The sequence below is a fragment of the Zonotrichia albicollis genome, chromosome 1, assembly GCF_047830755.1.
Source record: "Zonotrichia albicollis isolate bZonAlb1 chromosome 1, bZonAlb1.hap1, whole genome shotgun sequence".
In the NCBI taxonomy this organism is placed as follows: Eukaryota; Metazoa; Chordata; class Aves; order Passeriformes; family Passerellidae; genus Zonotrichia; species Zonotrichia albicollis.
In genome coordinates, this window is record NC_133819.1 from 829,036 (window position 1) to 848,174 (window position 19,139).

At 51.3% G+C, this 19,139-nt stretch overlaps 2 protein-coding genes across 3 annotated transcripts; one reads left to right on the forward strand and one right to left on the reverse strand.

Annotated features, from left to right (window-relative positions):
• Window positions 1-3,008: 3,008 nt before the first annotated feature.
• CHPF2 (chondroitin polymerizing factor 2) lies at window positions 3,009-8,021 on the reverse strand. The gene is made up of 4 exons (XM_005496373.4): window positions 7,750-8,021; window positions 5,391-5,955; window positions 4,774-4,950; window positions 3,009-4,485 (listed from the first exon to the last, which is right to left on the reverse strand). The coding sequence occupies exons 1-4, from the start codon at window positions 8,019-8,021 to the stop codon at window positions 3,223-3,225; spliced, it is 2,277 nt and encodes a 758-aa protein (XP_005496430.2). The 3' UTR covers window positions 3,009-3,222.
• A 329-nt stretch (window positions 8,022-8,350) lies between these two features.
• Window positions 8,351-18,682, forward strand: ABCF2 (ATP binding cassette subfamily F member 2). 2 transcript variants are annotated; one of them, XM_074537646.1, is made up of 15 exons: window positions 8,351-8,442; window positions 8,741-8,908; window positions 10,938-11,150; window positions 12,057-12,239; window positions 12,538-12,709; window positions 12,833-12,928; window positions 13,986-14,088; window positions 14,173-14,268; window positions 14,369-14,488; window positions 15,033-15,122; window positions 15,342-15,452; window positions 15,708-15,770; window positions 16,240-16,368; window positions 17,300-17,503; window positions 18,118-18,682. In XM_074537646.1, exons 2-15 carry the CDS (start codon window positions 8,755-8,757, stop codon window positions 18,253-18,255), a joined length of 1,872 nt encoding a protein of 623 aa, XP_074393747.1. In that variant the 5' UTR covers window positions 8,351-8,442; window positions 8,741-8,754; the 3' UTR covers window positions 18,256-18,682. The 2 variants fall into 2 exon arrangements, with proteins under 2 accessions (XP_074393747.1, XP_074393701.1); XM_074537600.1 differs by having other exon boundaries at window positions 8,379-8,517.
• The last annotated feature ends 457 nt before the right edge of the window (window positions 18,683-19,139 follow it).

Below are 19,139 nucleotides of genomic sequence, written 5' to 3' on the forward strand. Positions count from 1 at the left end.
TCTTCACTATTATCCTCTCTTCATTACTTTTTTGCATATTTTTACATATCTGCTGATTTTATTTGTAGAGATCGTACATTTGTTTCCAAATAATCAATTAAGTGTCAAACAACTGGCTGGAGAACTGTCCTGCAGATAAAAACCAGAATCCCCAGCTTATGGATTGGGCAGTTTTCTGGCAGTATTTCCTGTCTTTCCTTTCCCACAGAGCTGAACGGTAAAAAATAGAAAAATCAGCTTCCAGCTTCCCTCAGCTTTCTCCCAAGATACAAGATGCTCTTAAGAATTTTAAGTTCTGTGTAGCATTGCACCATCATCTGATACCCTGAACACAGGCAGGGACTTGCCAACAACAAGTTGGCAACAACATTCCTGGCTTTTGGGTTACATCCATCAGATCTCACTCTCCTGTTTCCCATGATTCTGTTTCTTCTCTAATGAGGACTCACTAATGATTCTTGCTTGCGCCATGTCATTTTAAACCCTTTCCTTTAGCAGCTTGTTTTACATCCCAGACATCCCCACCTGTCACATCCCCTAGAGCTCTCAGTCAGCAATTCCTGACAGCCAGCTCCTGCATCTCTCACACGTTAATGCTCAGCTTGGTGACATGGCACCAGCTGTGTCCTGGTGCAGAAGATCTGCTGCTTGCTTAGTGTCTTACAGCACTGTGTCCTCTGCCAGTGCTTCCAGATGTGTTATGTAGAACAATGATCCAAGGAATTCTCCTTGAATATTACACTGTACTGAAACCTGGAATTACAAGCTCTGTATCCTTGTGACACTGGGAAGTTACTTTTCCTGCACCAGAATCTCTTTTGCATTCAAGATGAGCACACCATCCCCAAGGTGAGCAGCACTGGAGTTTCCACTCTGTCCATCTGTGCTGTGGCACATGATCCCACCTGGCAGTCGCTGCATCCCATGGAGAACATTAACATGAGCACACACAGGCCCATGCTGCTCACAGGGCAACAGTCAGACCTGGCTTTGCTGCACCCCTTGCCCACAAGACAGTCTCAGCCAGCTCACCATACAGAAATGCCCGTGGGCAGCTCTTGGTCATGCCCAGCCATTCTGCCACTCACATGGCCTGGCTTTTGTCTAACAGTGAGGCAAGAAATTCTCATTCATACATCCTTTCTGTGTGACAGCAGGAATGAGGAACAGAGTTGTTTTCTTGCACTCTTAGAATGGCTCTAATCGCAAAAAAGAGAGAACCAGCTCTGCAGGTGGGGTTTGCAGGGCATGTTGGGTGTGGATCAGAGGCCCACTTGGGGATTTCCACATCTAAAGGATATGAGATGAGGTACACCATTCTTTCGTGTTTGCTCTAACACAATATATTTTCAATAGCACCTTACACAGCCCAAGTCCCTTTCCTATTTGGATCATAATGGATCAGGACCTCCTCATCCAGAACAACCCTTATATTAATAAAAGTTTTGGCAGAAAATTGCCCATGTCCTCATTCTGTGAATGTGTGCTTACATGTTGCATATAGGTAAAGCTTTATAAAATAAGGACCTTGTTAACCTTGTAAAATCATGGCTCAGGCCTGCTACTTTGGCTAAGTAGAAGAGGACTATGGGAAAGTGACTCATCTGAATTGGAGATAGAAAAACAAGTTATATAACCATTATGTGCTCACAGCTCACATTGTGGTGAATGCTGGTTAGCTGAATTACATTTGGCATGCTAAAATGGAATGTAACTGATAACAGCCTAACTACTTTAAAAGGCCTGGTTTTTTGCAATAAAGGGCTCTCCTTTGCACCTGCCTGGAGACTCTGCATTGCTCTCCTTCATTTGCTTAGCAACAAACACTCATCCCCATAAGGCACTGCAAACATCTGTGATCTTCCCATGTAAATGTAGCTGAGGCGTGCCTTACTTAAGTAAGAAAATCTGAAAATTCTACCAAATTTTAACCAATGTTCCTGACTTTGAATACTTCTTTCAAGCTTTTCTAATTTTTCAGCATCTCTTTTGTTGTCCACACCAGATGTTCACCTTGCTCACCTCATGAGATGAGTGTAGCACATACAACCTCTCTCCTCCAGCAGTGACCCTGCAGCGCTGAACAGGGTCAGTCACACTTGCCGGCTTATCACATAAACTCACAAGCTCACATCAGGGCTTTGATTTCTGGAATGTTGGCTGGAGAAATGATGCTGGAAAGCTGGAAAAGTAAAAGGATTAGTGGGGTCCTGGTGGATACCAAGCTAAACATAAGCCAGTAGCATTCCCTCGGAACACAGGTGGCCAACAGCACCCTGGGCTACAGCAGCAGGACTGCAGCAGGCAGGTCAAGGACAATGACCCATCTCCTCAGCACAAGTGAGACATGCCAGGAGTGCTGAGTCCAGTCTGGTCTTCCCAATACAAGACATACATGGACATACTGGAGTTAGTCCAGTAAAGGGACAGGGAAATGTTAAGTAATGGGAACTCGGACTGTTTTGTCTGAAGAACAGCCTCAAAACATCTGTCATGTGTGTGTGTCAGTAATGGGAAAGTGTAAGGAAGACACAAACAGCTGCTGCTCAGCGGCATCCTGTGATGCTGAGAAAAGCAATGGGCACAAATTAAAATGAAAAGAAAATTAATTTAAACAGGAGAAAGAAGTTTTGAACTGTAAGTGTTACTCTACTGTGAATCCACTCTACTGCTGGGAGTCTCCATCCCCAAGATATTCAAACTGGAACTGTACCTTTGGAAGAGCCAAAACCACCAAAGTGAAAGTGGTTGAATAGCTTTGTCCAGCTAACACAGACAAGCTGTGTTTACACCTCTTGAAAAAGTGAAATGCATAAACACAAAGGAGGGTGCAGCAACAGCCCTGAGAATAGCACAGTCAAGGTAACTTTGTCCAAGTACACAGCTAATACTCATTCTCTCCCTGCACTGCTCAGCAGAATTACATAGCTTTAAGGTCCATTCTACTGCTTGTTTACATCCCTCATCCCAGGGGCTGCTAAGTTTACAAGTGATGACATTACTCTGCCTGGAAAGAAAATTAAATTTATTTTAAAAAACCCCCAAAACAAACCAAACCCCCTTTACGGAAACAGCCTCATTCCATAGCCCATGTGCCTCAGGGTCTGGGAAAGCCTTCCTCCTCCCTTGACCTCACATACCCTTCACCCATAGCAAGGCTGGGAAGGGGATGGAAAGTGCCGAGTGTTAAGGTGCTGAGAAGCTCTTGATGTTTCTCATCTCTCAAGTGCTGTTGGCCTGTTCCTGCTCAAAGAGGGCCATGGCTAAATGTGAGCGGGATGCGAGTCCTTCCAAGTTACTGAGCACACAGCGGTGGTACAGCTCCTCGCTGAGCCGGGGATTGCAGCTTCTCAGTGTGTATTTCTGCACTAGCCCTGGCTCCACAGCCCTGAACAGGTGCAGGCCAGAATAGTGCAGGAAGACATCAAATACCTCCATGCTCTCCAGCACCTCATCTCGGTCCAGGATATCAGCTGCGAGCTTGGTACGTGCTGTCATATAGTCAGAATTATAAAAGCAGGCCTCAGCAAAGGAATGTCTGTCAAAATGCCCGTCTCTCAGGAAGTCAGTGTTGGAGGATGCTGTCTGCTCACCACGGTAAACCAGCGCAGGGTTGAACTCCTGGAAATGCACAGGGAAGAAGACTTGCCAGTTGCTGATGGTATTCATGCGGCACCGGTTCAGAAACTCCATGTTGATTTCGGTCCAGACACTGGCCAAGAAAAACAGAGTGTCCACAGGGTGCTTCTTTGAGACTATATCCATGAGCTTCACCTGCGATGGCACCTCTGTTTTAACACTAATCCACGGGATTTTAACATCTGCATAGCGTTTCTCTAGCTCTCCTACCATGGCTTTGACTCCAGCAAAAACATCCATCTGACCAACTCTCTGGGCATCATAGGGATGGTAGATAAAAAGCAAAGTCAGCAAGGCATTATCATGTGTGTCCAGTGTGTTCATAGCAAACATGTCCAGGAAGTTTGCTACAAAATCCAGGTCCTGCACTGTCAAGGGAAGCACCAATTGCACTCGTGTAGCCTCTGTCACATACGGCATGGGAATAATTTCCACCTTGCTTAAGGGTCGGACCAAGCTGACTCGCTTGGCCAGAACATGACTGTGGCCCTTCTGGGTGGCAGCCTCCAGGAGCAGGTCCAGGGTGTATTCCATGCCCCGTGTGGGGTCGAAGCGCCGGTAGCCGTTCAGCAGCTGCCGCTTGCTGAAGCGGAGCAGGGGCTGATAGAGACGGTTCAGCTGCTCCACCGCAGACTCGATGATCTCACTGACATCTGCCTTACTGGCTCCAGAGAGCTCACACTTTGGGGAGCCATCAGGACAGGAGAACAGGTGCTGTTCTGTGAAGTAGTCCCAGCTGATCACCTCAAAACGAGACTTTGGAAGGAACGGGGCATTAATGCCCACAGGCCAGGTCACACCTGCCTCACCTGCAGGGGTCAGTGCTGTGAGGTTCCTGATCTGCATCTGTGCAAAAAGAGAGCACAAACTGATCGCCACTATGTTCTCAAAGAGATCTAGGCTAGCTCCTCCCCAGGCCCACCTCACCACCTACAACTGTACATGGGTAGTGTCACACCACAAGTTTTCGGTAACGTGGTATCAGAAGTTCTGTTTCTGAGACAAGGGACTACAGCTTGTGTCTGACTGACAGTTGCCCACAAACAGAAGCAATGATCTTCCTCCAGTGTGCTGAAAATGAAGGAAATCCTCCGTTGGGTCAAGGAGTTTTTGCAGGTAGCCCTCCCCACATACCTGGAGGTCCTGGATCTCCTGATAGACTCTGTCCAGCTGGATCCTGCTGAACTGCTTGTGCAGCCGGTACATCAGAGTCATGTCAGAAACAGGGTGCACTGCAAGAGCTGCCTGGAAGTCCTCCTCCTCCTCCGGCTCAGTATTCTTGGCTAGCTCATAAGTGCGGTAATGCTGGCCCTGAAGCAGACAAAAGCCAGAAGGACCAGCATGGAACTTGAGTTCATAGAGCAGCTTTTCCTCACCCCATACACATGCCTGCCCCTCTTTCCATACTGACTGCAGTACCCAGAAAAAAAAGGGCTAAGTTGTCCCTCCCACCCTGCACTGCATTCGCACTTGCTTCAGTACCAACATACCTTTTATCATGCCTTCAAAAACCTGTGAATCAGCCCTGCCAGTAAGGCTGAAAATTAAATCCCATGTGTGCTCTCTCCCTCAACATCCCAACTGCGATTCTGGCCCCCCCACCAACACCGCCATAGCACAGAGCCCTTCCTTCCTCTGGAACTCACAGCAGCAGCCCACAAGAAAGCCTCTTGGCTATGCAGTAGAGAATGAATCAGATTCTGGGCTTTGTCAGGCTCAGCTAACACGAAATCTGAGCAGGGAGGCAGTACCTGGAGCTGGGAAACACAAGTGATGCCAAGGAAATCAATGATGCAACGACCAAGCCACTCATCTGGGCGCACGCTGAGGATCTCATTGCGGCAGCTGTCCAGGTGCGGGTGGAGCTTGAGCAGGAGGCTCCGGGACAGCAGATAGCCAAAGCCCCCGTGACAGTACCGGGCCTGCTCGTCTCCCCCGATGAACTCCTCCGCTCGGCCCAGGTACACATCTTGGTTAATGCTCAGGTGTGTCACCAGAGCCTTGACCTGCTCAGCTTGGGCATAGGTGTCATCCTGCATGATGTAGAACCAGTCATAGTCAGAACCAAAATGCTGGTGGATGTAGTTCATGGTCTCATACATGAGCCAAATGGGCCTCTCGTCGCCGTGGGCCACCAGCACCATGCCATGGGGCACCTTGGCACTGCGCAGCCCTGTGAAGTACAGCAGGCGGGGGAAGTGGTGGGCCACGGTCTTGTTCACTGCCACGGCCAGTGTGTTCAGCGTGGCCTTGGAGGTCAGCACGGCCACAAACAGCCTCTCGTGGAATCCCAATTCTGTCTGAATGTAGCGAGTTCTGTAAAGGAAGTACATACCTAGGTGACAAACAGCTGGAGGAGAAAAAAAATCAAAGAATTATGGTAACCTGGGACACGTCATTAAATGCTGGAATCTACCCAGGGCAAAAAAGTCAAGCCTGGTCATAGAGGTTGAAGAGAAGACTCACTAGTGAAAATCCCATTTTGTAAAAACACTTGCTTCTTTCAAGGTAGTTACAATCTCACATTGTCTATCAGAGCTAGAAAACTGTACCACTGCAATTAAAATTAAAATAGCACAGAGCTAACCACCTGGAGCTTAGTACACGGTGCAGCTTAGCAGGTATGCTCAACAAAAACACAGGAATGATTGTTGAGGAGTCTCTAGTGCTGGTGGCTGAGGTGTGCTCGGGTACACCAGCTGCACATGAGGCCCTGGGTGCTGGGAGATCACTGAAGACCCAGGCCATGAGCCAGCAATGGGTGCTGCTCTTTGGCCTCACAAACCCCTGCACAAAGCCCTGCAGGACCCAGTGAACAATGAGAGGACTCCAGACCAAAAACCACCACTGCACCAAGGGGCACATGAGGAAACATGCAAAGAATACACAGACTGTGAGGGTACAAAAGTCCAGGGGTCCCTTTGCTCGGGGCCCCTCTGCAGAGGCACCACCCTGAGCTGTTATGGGGTTGCTACACCACAAGTGAAATACTAAGCGAAACCAGGGACTCTGCTATAGGAAACCTGGGGCCAAGGAAATGTCTGGCAGTATGAGCGTGGTGTGTGGAAGGAGCTGAGCAGGGCACCTCTTGGGTCACCAGAGCTGTATCTGCAAAGGAGCCTCGGTCCTGGCAGGGGCAGCCCCGGGGGGACAGGGGCGGTGTGGTACCCAGAGTGGCTCCTGGATGGTCAGGCAGGAAAATTTCCTTAACACATGGACTATGATTAATTGACCAGTATTTTCCTAATGAGTAGACCAGTTAAAACAAATTTTAAAGAATAATTTAACATGTTCTATTAAACACAAGTAACAAGACAATCCCCAAATCCCAGAGTGGTTTGGGGCAGAAGAGACCTTTAACATCATCTAGCCCCAACATCCTGCCACAGGCAGAGACATCTTCCACTAGATGCTCCAAGCCCTGTCCAACCCGGCCAGGAACATTCCAGGGATGGGACAGCTACAGCTTCTCTGGGGAACCTGTGCCAGTGCTTGGCCATCCTCACAGGAAAGACTTTCCCCCTAATATCTAATCTATACCTACTCCCCTTCAGTGTGAAGTCATCCCCCCTTGTCCCATCACTCCATATCCCTGTTAAGAGTCTCTCCCCATCCTTCTTGGCTGTTGCCTTTGCAGTACTGTAAGGCTGCAGCTAGATCACTGTGAAGCTTCTTTTCTCCAGACTGAACAATTCAAATTCTCTCAGCCTTTCCTCCACTCCTCCAATCATCTTAGTGGCTTCCTCTGGATTCACTCCAACAGGTTGATGTCCTTTTTGTATTGGGGGCCCCAAGAGTGGATGCTGCATTGCAGGTGGGGTCTGACTTGAGGAGGGCAGAATCAGCCTCCCTGTACTGAGAAGAAATATTCTCACACTTCTTAGGCAGTTTTGCTGCCTTTTTTCCCCTCAGGATAATTTCCTGAACGCATCTCTTACAGCCCTTATGGCAACAACCTTAGTCATTACCTTGGTGAACCACACTGTCACTACACAAGTTATTTCAAACATCAGATTTCACCTTGAACCTGCTCAATTACACGCAGACTTAAAAGTTCCCACGAGAATATTTTGCTTGAAGAAAATCCAGGCCAGAAAAAGCATGCCTTACCTGAGCACTTTTTTGTAAGGCTTGTTGGGGTCTCTGTAATACGGCACAATCCGCGGCCTGAAGTCCTCGTGGCCTGGGCCCGGCCTCCCCTCCGCCGCCTCGGGCGGATCGCCGCGGGCGGGCGGCGCGGGCGGGCCCGGCGCCAGGCAGCGCTCCTCAGCCGCGCCGTGGCTCCAGGAGGCGCGCAGGAGGCTCAGGCTGCAGCCCAGGGACAGCCCGAGCAGGAGCGGCAGCGCGGGCCGCAGCGCGCTCAGCACCGCGCCCAGGCGCATCGCGGCGGCTACGGCCGGGCCGAGCTCCCGGGGCAGCCGCAGGACATGGCGGGCGCGGGGCGCTCGAGCGGCAGCGGTCCCGCGGGACGGCGGCCCCCGGGCTCTGTTACCCGCAGGCCGGTGACAGGACAGAGGGCGGGCCGCAGCTCCGGGACGGGAGCTCGGGGAGTGACGGCGGCCTCGGCCGGGCCGCGCTCCGCCGCTGCCACCTCACCGGCCACATCGCCCCGCGCGCTTCCGCTTCCGCCCTCGCTGCTGCCTGCAGGCCGCTCTGGCCCGCCCCGCCGGCGCCTCTATGGTACCTGCGGGGGCGGGGTCGGGCGGGCGCGCGGCATGCCGGGAGGCGCGGCGGCGTGCGGACGGCGCTGCCCAGGGCCGCGCGCCGCCCGGCGCCGGTGACGGTCCGCGCTGCGATTGGCCGGTGCGCCGAGGGGGCGGGGCGCTCGCACGCGGTCGCGGCGGGGCTGTTGCGACAGAAGGAAAGCGCGAGCGGCCGGTGCGGGCGGGCCCGGGGAGCCGAGAGCGGGGAGCAGCGGGGCAGGGCTGGGCCGGGCCGGGGTGGGCGGCGCGGCGCGGCGCGGGCAGCCCGGCAGGCGGGCAGGAGCCCTCGGCAGGAGCCGGCGGCGCCGTGTGCTCCGGGCCGGGGAGCAGAGGCGGGGCGACCCGGGCCGGCCCGGATCGACGCGGCCTAACGGCGCCTGTCACCCCCTCTGGCGTAGCTCCCACCCGTGCCATGCCCTCCGACCTGGCCAAGAAGAAGGCGGCCAAGAAGAAGGAGGCGGCCAAGGCCCGGCAGCGGCCGCGCCGGGTCCCGGACGAGAACGGTGATGCCGGGCCGGAGCCGCAGGAAGTCCGGCCCCCGGAGGCCAACGGGACGGTGCTGCCAGGTGAGAAGCCGGCCGGTGCTGTGTCTGCCCCGCGTGTCCCAGGGTGGGGGCCTGGCCGGCGCCGTTCCGGCGCACCGTGTGCGCTCGGCTGTGTGCCGGGTGGGCGAGCCGCGACATTGATGTTCTGATGAGACGCCTCGGCGTGGGTTGCGTGGAACCGGCGGCTGCAGTAGCTGCCGTCGGTACCGCTGTGCCCTGAGGCAGCAGGACAGCCGCGGGCCCGGGGGCTCCGCATGGGCCGTGTGTGTGAAGGATGCCCTCGCTGGAGGCACGGCAGTGTGAACATGGAGGGGGCTGATGGTGTTTTCCCCCTCTCAGTCACTGTCCCTACGTTTTGCTACTTGATGCCCAGACCTGTGTGGGGTTTCTCGGGTTTTCGTTTCGTTTGGAGTTTTCTTTCCTGCTGCGGAAACCACTGTAGTGTCTAAATCAATTCTCTTACTGCTATTTGCTGTGACTCTCTGCTCACTTGTTTCTCTGAGAAGTACCTGGTTTGCAAAAACTAAGAGCCTGCCTCTAAAAGAGGCCTGGTGCCTGTTAAAGAGAGAGCCTTTGCCGCAGGGAGCTGTTGGTCCTAAAGGAAATGGGGCTGGAAGCGCTTACAAAGAGTTCATTTTTGGGCCTTCCTTTAGCTCAGCTGGCAGCCCACAGGGTTGTGTGGGCCCAGCCCGCGGTGCGCGGCGCAGAGCCCGGGGCGGCGGGGCCGGTGCGGGCCGCGGGTCCCAGCGCGGGCCGGAGCTCCGTGAGGCCCCGGCGCGCGGGGGCCGCCCGGCCCGAGCCGCCCAATCGCCGCCTCCGCCGGGTCATTTGCATAGCGCGCTGCTATTGGTGCAGCGCGGGCGGGGCGGGGCCCGCTGGTCCCGGGCAGGCTCCGCTGCCCCGGCGGCCCCTCCGGGAGCGGGCCCGAGCTCGGGGCCTGGCACAGCGCTCCTGGGCACGGGGGGCGGTGCTGGGGTGTCCTTGCAGGGCCGGGACTGGGGCTCCATGGTCCCTGTGGGTCCCTTGCGGCCCAGGCGATCATGTGATTCTATGCGGGTCAATACCGGCGTGTTTCTTGCTGAGCTAAAGGAGACCTGTATCAGTGCCAGTGATAGTTTTTGCTCCTTGGCTAAGGCACGTTTGCCGCGGTGTTAATAGTGGTTTTGCGGAGTGGGTGATTTCGCCAGGAGTGCTGGATGCTGACAGGCAGGGTGTCATTCTGCACTGGCACAATCAGAAATCAGGTCTGCCTGCCAGGATCCCCAGTGCCGTTGGCTGCTTCGAAGGGCAGCATCTCTCGCTGGGTGGAGTTGGCCTGTGACAGAAGGTCAGCATGGCAGGAAGGATGGCAGCAAGCCTCTGGCACAGGCGGCCCAGAGAAGCTGTGGCTGCCCCATCCGTAGAAGTGTCCAAGGCCAGGCTGGACGGGGCTTGGAGCTACCTGCTCTAGTGAAAGGTGTCCCTATCCATGGCAGCAGGTTTGGAATTAAATGCTCTGGAAGATGTAACCCAAACCATTTAGGGATTCTGTGATTCTATGATTTTCTTGTACTGTAGGAGGAAGGGAAGAGGGAACTTGCAGATGAGCATTGTAGCTTCTCAGAAAATTAGTAGGGACTGTTCCACTGCTGCTGCTGCTTCTCTGTTCTTAGCTTTCCCTTTGTTTATTTTCTAGTCAATTCATTTTTTGTCCAAGCCTTTTCTTACACTTGCAGGCAAAACTTTGTACACTCTATTCCTAGTCTAGTCTTTCCTACAAGTTGGGGTTAGTCCCATCACATTCAGAAAACGGCCCACTGTTGTGGCTGCTGGCTTAGTTCTGATGGTCCAGTTTTGTTTAGATGACATTTAGGTATTTAGCTGGTGGAAGTTCCTACTAGACTGTATATATCCTCCTGCTAAGCTGAAAAGCTGAGTGTCATTGCATCCTGGTCTCCTTAACTCTTCTGTAGAAACGGGAGTTGTTTTTGTGGTCCTGGGCCTTTTGCTGCAGGGGCTTATGGCTTTCCTTGTGTTTGTAAATCAGTAACACTTCTGGTCTTCTCTACAGAGGTGGATGCTCTTACGAAGGAGCTGGAGGATTTTGAGTTAAAGAAAGCTGCTGCTCGAGCCGTGACAGGAGTGCTGGCCTCCCACCCCAACAGCACTGATGTGCATATCATCAACCTCTCCCTGACCTTTCATGGCCAGGAGCTGCTGAGTGACACCAAACTGGAGCTGAACTCTGGGAGACGCTATGGCCTCATCGGACTCAATGGCATTGGTGAGCTGAGGGCAGGCACCGTGGCTCCCTGGAATTCAGCAAAGGTCTCTGCTGAGAAGCTGGGCAGGTGCAGGTGGGAAGTGCTGGAAACCAGAAGGAGGGCTGTTAGGCAGATATGGATGGGACCCAGCAGTTTCTGTTCTCCCGTATCTCCACCCAGGGGGGGAATTACTAGGATTGCTGATAGATGTCTGAGATTGCATTCTAGATTTGGACTGTGCTTTTGATCTTGTTTCTGTGGAGAGTTGAGAGAGTTGTCTGGGAGCTGTTAATCTGCCTGATTCCTGTTTGCCTGATTAGCCTAGTAGAGCCAGTAAACCCAGTGCTGTTGGTGTTGGTTAAAGAACTTGTACTGTATGGAGAAGTAGAAAACGTGTGGTTTGGCCTGACTAGGAAAACAACTGTACAGTCCATGGAGAAAGTGATGCTACACTGAGAGATGCACAATATGGCTGTGATTAGGGAGGTGCTAGTAAGAGTGACCATCTGGTTTAAGTTTCAGGAAAACCCAGGTTGTTTGGGGATGAGTGCATTACTTTCCTCTGTGTTAGAAGTCTTTGGAATCTGGGATTGTGATACCAGCTGTCAGACCTGGTTAGACAGCAGAAACTACAACAGAGATAAAGTTTCCCAAATCTGGGTAAGGGCTGAAGTGCAGTGGTTTCCAAAAAGCTTCTTCATGTCTCAGTCCTGTCTTTGGAGTGGTGAGCCTTAGCGAGGAGGACAGCCTGTCCTACCAAGACAGTGGGCTCTACTGTGCCTCCAGTTCTTCTGGCCTCTTGGGAAAAAAATTCCCCAGGATTTTCTGAGGTTGGAAAGAGAAGGAATCACAGTGGGATCTGAGTGTTTCGCTGTGACGTTGTATCTCACTGACTCCAGCAATTAATTGTGATTATCTGCACACAGGGAAATCCATGCTTTTGTCAGCTATTGGGAAGCGAGAAGTGCCCATCCCAGAGCACATTGACATCTATCACCTGACCCGAGAGATGCCTCCCAGTGACAAGACCCCTCTGCAGTGTGTGATGGAGGTGGATACAGAGAGGGCCATGCTGGAGCGAGAAGCAGAGCGTTTAGCTCATGAAGACGGTAAAGCTTCTCCGAGTCCCAAGGGACATTTCCTCCCTTTCCTTCCCTACCAAAGAAATTTGGGTTCCTTGGGGAACGTTTCACATGTTGTGGTACCTGTTTCCCCCAGCTGCCCTGTACTGATGGGCACAGATGACACTTCTTTGATTGAATTATTCCATGCGGTCTTAGGAAGTGTTTCAGGCTTGGCCATGGAGGGGGCTCAGTAGGAGCAGAGCAGAGGGGCTGTGAGGTTTCCCAGCTGTGCAGCTGAGAGCCCTCTGTGGGCAGGGGTGCTGACTGGCAGGCTCTCTTTCAGCGGAGTGTGAGAAACTCTTGGAGTTATATGAACGCCTGGAGGAGCTGGATGCTGATAAGGCAGAAGCACGAGCCTCACGTATCCTTCACGGCTTGGGGTTCACGCCAGCCATGCAGAGGAAGAAGCTGAAGGACTTCAGTGGTGGCTGGAGAATGAGGGTGGCACTTGCCAGGTGAGTGAGAGTGCGTGCCTGCTCGTGACTGCAGTCACAGGCAGTTGTAAGGACTCAGAGCAGGTTGAGAGGCTTTGGGTTCCCTGCACTTACCCTATGCTGTCATCTCCCCTGTCCTTGCAGAGCACTCTTCATTCGGCCTTTCATGCTGCTGCTCGATGAGCCCACAAACCACCTTGACCTGGATGCCTGTGTGTGGTTGGAGGAAGAGCTGAAAACGTAAGCATGGAGGAGTTGGCTGCATCTGTGGGTTGTGCTTTTCTGCTTGTCAGCGTGTGAGCTTGAACATCTTGTCAGCACCTAAGCAAGTTCTGCAGGAGCAACTGTATCGTTCTTGTGGGTGCAAAACTGTGTTGCAGTACCAGTGACACCCGCTTGCTGCTGTGTGAGATTCTTTGACACAAGGATAAAGAATTCAGTTCAACTCATATCTCCCTGGCACTGAAGAAATGAGAAATGCTGATTTGTACTCCCAGGTTAAAGGTGCTTCCTTAAAAGCCAGGAGCAGGCCTTGGCAGCCTGTGTGCCAGCTTTATGTACTGTACTAGTACATAATGACCTTTCTAGACCTGGCTCTCAGCTCATCTTTCTCCCCACCATTTCTCTGTTTTCACAGAGCTGTAGTATCTGAGTGTGTTGGTTTCATCTTTTGCTAGTGTGTGAGGTGCCTGCTTTTCATAACGAAGGTAAAATGTTAAGGGTGTAAGGCAAAAAGCGTAGGAACAGTTAGGACACTCAGGTTATGGGGTGTGCATTAAAAGAACTGTATTGTGAGAAGGGCTTTGCCTTTGCAGAGGTTTTCCCATCAGCTCTGTCAGTTGAACCTTTTGTGTCCCTGCTTTAGAAGTGAGGGGCTTTAGAAAAGAACTTTGAACCTCTTTTGGTGGGGCTTTAACCCTTCATTGTATGGATTTGGAGCAGAGCCAGCTGCAGTGTGCATGTGGATGGGAGTCTGTACTGAGGGGACAGTAAGCAGCCAGGGTTGAAACCTCTTAGAAACATGATGCCAGTGGAGGCAGCTGCATCAGTGACACAAGTCACTTGCCTCAAAGGCAGTCAGCTCTGGACTTCTTGTGGTAACAGGCAAAGACTACATAATGGTTCGGGGTGTTTTACTACAGTGAAAACTGTTGGCAGGATTTACTCACTGCAATTGGTTGTAGCTGCTTTACTGCTGTTTACCAGAGCATGCATATAAAGCCTTTGTCACCATCAGGGCCGACAAACAGGATTTCTTTTCCTAATTGAGTCTGTAATAACTTACATGGTGCCACAGGTTCAAGCGGATTCTTGTGCTGATATCCCACTCCCAGGACTTCTTGAATGGCGTCTGCACCAACATCATCCACATGCACAACCGCAAACTCAAGTACTACACGGTGAGTGAACAGAGCCCCGCGTAACCAGAGCAGGAGCAGGGGCTGTTCTCTGGACACACCTGATGTGCCATGCTCTCTTTCCAGGGAAATTATGATCAGTATGTAAAGACCCGCTTAGAGCTAGAGGAAAATCAAATGAAGCGATTCCACTGGGAGCAAGACCAGATCGCTCATATGAAGGTACCTGCCTAGCTGCACGAGCACCCTCCTACCCTTTCAGTGGGCATTCCTGCCCCACATCAGCCTTATCACTGTGCCTTTTGGCTGACTCTTTTTGCAGAATTACATTGCACGGTTTGGCCACGGTAGCGCGAAGCTGGCCAGGCAAGCTCAGAGTAAGGAGAAGACCCTTCAAAAAATGATGGCTTCTGGCTTGACAGAGAGAGTTGTGAATGATAAGGTAGGATCAGACATGGAATTGCATCTAGAGATCTGTATTTGAAACGTGGACTACAGGAGGAGAAGGGTCTTCAGCAGACAGCGGGAAGGGCTGACAGAGCTGGTAGCAAGAACAAGATACCCCTCCTTGATGCCAAGTATCCCTGTACTCAGCATGGAGTAATGCTGAACAATTAGAAGGAGGAGTTTTGTAGGGGAGGGAAGTGGAGTTGCCTTATTAATAAGGCTGTTTTGCAAAAATCAGAAAGGAATGCCTGGGGCTCATAGGAGATAGGAGAGGATGCTCAGTGCACCTTTTACTTGTGTTAAGAATGCAGACCCACATTTGTTTCAAAGGAAAAGAAATAGGGGTTTATTGGCCAGCAGATGAGCTTGCAGGCAGCTCATCAGAATAAATCTGAGTGAGTTGCAAGAAGGGCTTATAAAAAGTCACAATCTGGTGCTTTGGTCTACAGCTGATGTTGGTAGTGAGGCATGGTTATACTGGAATGAGTGGGCTGTCCCGTGATGGGCGTGTCTCACAGGTGGATATTCTGTGTTAACAGACTTTGTCATTCTACTTTCCACCCTGTGGGAAAATTCCCCCTCCAGTCATCATGGTGCAGAATGTCAGCTTCAGATACACCAAGGATGGGGTGAGTATGGGACTATGCATACTGAGATCACTTGTATTCCTGCTTCTTTGGGAGTGGGAGACTTTTGGCTGAGCTTCCTGAGGGGGCTGCAGTATATGGCTAGTGGAGCAAAGTTCTTGGCAATGCTAATGCTGGGCCTGCTGGGGACAGAGCATTACAGGTGCAGCGGAGAGGTTCTGGAGAGTACTGAAAATGTTTTGTGGTTTTTGTGGTTTGCAGCCGTGGATCTATAATAACCTGGAGTTTGGGATTGACCTGGATACTCGTGTAGCTCTTGTTGGACCCAATGGAGCTGGAAAGTCAACACTGCTGAAGCTGCTCACAGGAGAGGTTTGCTCTGTGCATTGTCTACCCTGCTCTGGGCCTTTGCTTTTGGAATAGTCTTCAGCAAAGTGCACTTGTTTGCCAGAACACCCTGGTCAGGCCTTAGAAGTCCTGTGGCCTTGTGAAACAGAGCTTTTTCTCTCATATTACCTGTTCAGACTGTCTCCCCTGTGCCAGACTGGCGATGGCTGGATTCTGTATTTCTGGCATACTACAAGAGGAGGGCTTTCCTGCTGAAATGATTTTATCTTCCCCTTCTAGCTGCTGCCCACAGATGGGATGATTCGCAAGCACTCGCATGTGAAGATCGGTAGATACCACCAGGTACTCCCTACAGCAGCCCCCAGGGACAGGGAATCCTGAGGAAAAAGCTGTCAGGAATGAGGAACCTTGTCCCTCTAGTTCTGCTTCTAAGGCCTCTCCCAGTGCTGCCTTTCTGTGTCTGGAGATGGCTGAAGGAGCTGTTCCATGGAATGGTCTCCAGCTCGTGTTCTTACCCTGCAGAGAGCCTGGCTGTGGTCCTTCCTGTTCAGTCACCCACCTGCTGCAGCAGAGCTGGTGCCTTGTGTTTGGTGGTGAACAAGCCTCCTGTTCTGGAGCAGCACTCCTGTTCCTCAAATGGCAGTTATTAAATTATTCCCTAGTAGCTGGGCACAGAGGCTGTTTGTGGGTGGGATTATTGGCTCATGCGCTCAGCTGCTCACCTGGTACCAGAGGGGTGCAAGGGGGGAGTGCTTAGGGCTGTGGAGTGGTTGGCCTGCACAGCCTGAAGCTGACTTTTCCTCTCTATCAGCACTTGCAAGAGCAGTTGGACTTAGACCTCTCACCATTGGAGTACATGCTGAAATGCTACCCAGAGATCAAGGAGAAGGAGGAGATGAGGAAAATCATTGGCAGATATGGTTTGACAGGGAAGCAGCAGGTGAGTATTAGCTGTTGAGGTTTGCTTTTTGTTCATTAGGGGAGCAGAGGTTCTGTGTTTTCTGTTACTTTACTGATACCTGACAGTGTCATTCAGTATGCAGCATGCCACACCACAGCATCAAAATGCTTTTTCCGTCTCTGCCTTTGAAATTAGAGAAAAAATTAACTCACAGCTTATGGAAACTTTCTTTGGATCACCGCAGTGTGTGGGTTGGACGGGGTTTCACACTCCAGGTGATAAGAAAGCAGGTTCTGGTATATTGCTAGACCTGAGCACGTTTAATTATAATTTGAACTATTTTGCTTCTCTTATTTCCTACATGAATGCCAGGCAGAAGTGCTAGAAGATTCTCAGCTGTTTGTAGGGTCCACTTGGCTCAGGCAAGAGAGTGGGCTCACCTGTGGTGCTCCAAGGCCCAGCATGACACGCTCCTGTACATGACACGTCCTGTGTGTGACAGTTGTCCACACTGCTGCAGCTCAGCATTGATTTTTACATTGGTTTTGCCCATTTATCACTGCAGAAGTTGAGCGTAGTTTGATTGTTGTGTCAGTGAATACCAGTCATACCAATTAACTGTCCTTACACACCTTTGGCACAAGCTGGGTCTTGCTGTGTACAGTCCTTCAGAAACCCCTGGAATTCCCTTTTTCCCAGGGTGGGAGAAGGTTGGTATGGGTATAAGGCTAACTGAGGCTGGTGTGGGTATAAGGCTAACTGAGGCTGGTGTGGGTATAAGGCTGAGGCTGGTGTGGGTATAAGGCTGAGGTTGGTGTGGGTATAAGGCTGACTGAGGTCGGTGCAGATGTGAGGCTGACTCTTGTGTCATGGAGCTGCTGGGAGCCCAAGGTGAGACCCAGGTGGTTTGGGGCAGGGTGGCAAGCTGTCAGGTCCCTGCAGAGCTGCAAGCCATGTGTGTGTTGGGCAGGTGAGCCCCATCAGGAACCTTTCTGATGGGCAGAAGTGCCGTGTGTGCTTTGCCTGGCTGGCCTGGCAGAACCCTCACATGCTCTTCCTGGACGAGCCCACCAACCACCTGGACATAGAAACCATAGATGCACTGGCAGATGCTATCAATGAGTTCGAGGGAGGAATGATGCTTGTCAGCCATGACTTCAGACTCATCCAACAGGTAAGGACAGTTGTGAGTTTTGTCAGAGCAGCTTTCTAACATTTTAGTCATGAAAACAAGGTGTTTTCAACTGGCTGGCTCTTACTGTTCCCAAAAAGATGAGTGAGTGAAAAAGAAATCACAATTCCCTTACTGCAATGTTAAACAATTGCTGAGCTAGCCCAGGAAAACATTAGGTACTTAAAATAAAATAAAAACCACCACAAATGTGAAGTGCTGATCGATCCGCTGTAGCTTTGGCTGCAAGTTCAGATATTATTTTATTTTTCACTGTGGTAGATCCAAGTACTTCAGGTCAAGAACTACTTTTGTTTCAATTACCAATTTAGCAAGAAAGGCTTTTCATCTTAGTCCATGAACAAAACCAGAAATACAGAGGGGCCTGAGACTTTCAGTTCTAAAATCTTGTACAAATTATGCAGAAAACACCAGGGAAAATATTTCCCTGTAGATACTTTTCTTTGGTAGTCTAAATGTGAAAGTTATCAAACTTTTCTTGCAAGACTTCAGAGAGTAGTTTTTAGTTAACTTTATAATTTTGGTAAGATTATAAAAATTTGTACTGCAAACCTCTCACCTCCTCCTCCTCCTCGTCGTGGTGTGTTGTCTGTCAGGTGGCACAGGAGATCTGGGTCTGTGAGAAGCAGACAATCACCAAGTGGCAGGGGGACATCCTTGCCTACAAGGAGCATCTCAAGTCGAAGCTGGTGGATGAGGACCCGCAGCTCACCAAACGGACCCACAACGTGTGAGCTGAGGAGCCCCCGGCCTGGCCAGGCGGGGCACAGCTGCTGCCCCCCTGGCTGTGTTCTAGGATTGCTGCAATACTGCTTCCCCTCGACTTGCCTTGCACCTCTATGTCTGGACAGAGCTGTTCTCTTCTGATCTGGCTACATTTGGGCAACTGTTTCCTTACCTAGACAACGTCCCATCTGAGCCAGGCCTTGGAATCTGTTGGCTTGGGGTCACAGCAGTGGCCATTGGGGTGTCCGAGCTGCAGTGATACGCAAGTGGAGACCCCAGCCCAGCTTCTCCTGCCTTTTCCTTCCCAATTTCTGCTTCAGTTTAGATACTTCACTTCAAACTCCTCTGGCCTTGGTTTGTTTTTAACTATTATTTAACAGTGTAATTAACAGATCTGCCTGAGAATCCATCAGTCAATAAAGAGAGAAAAACAGTCTTGTCTTGTTTTGTGAGCCATGGTAGTTGGGTTGTGCTGGGGTGAAGTCAGCAAGTCCTGAGCTTTGAGTGAGAGCAGCCCTTCCTGCTGAGTGCTCAGTTCCTCAGTGGAACCAAAGCTGTGGCCAGAACCTGAGAGCTGTGGGTGGTGAGTCCTGAGCTGTACAGGCACTGAACAGGGTCCTCACACTGAACACTGCATTTCCAGTGAGTCCCTGAACAGGCCATGGATGCCTCTGTCATGGACAGTGACAGACACAACCTGAAAGTGTTCCACAGATCGTTGTTAGAGGCAGAACACAGATCTGTGGAACACCAGCCTGTGCTCTTACAAACACACTGGCTCAGGTGTGGCGTTTTGCTTCACCTTGAATTGTCTAATAATAAGACTAAATAATGTAGGGATTTTGGACTCTGAACTAGTTCCTTGTTCCTTGCAGGTTTAACTAAAGACTAA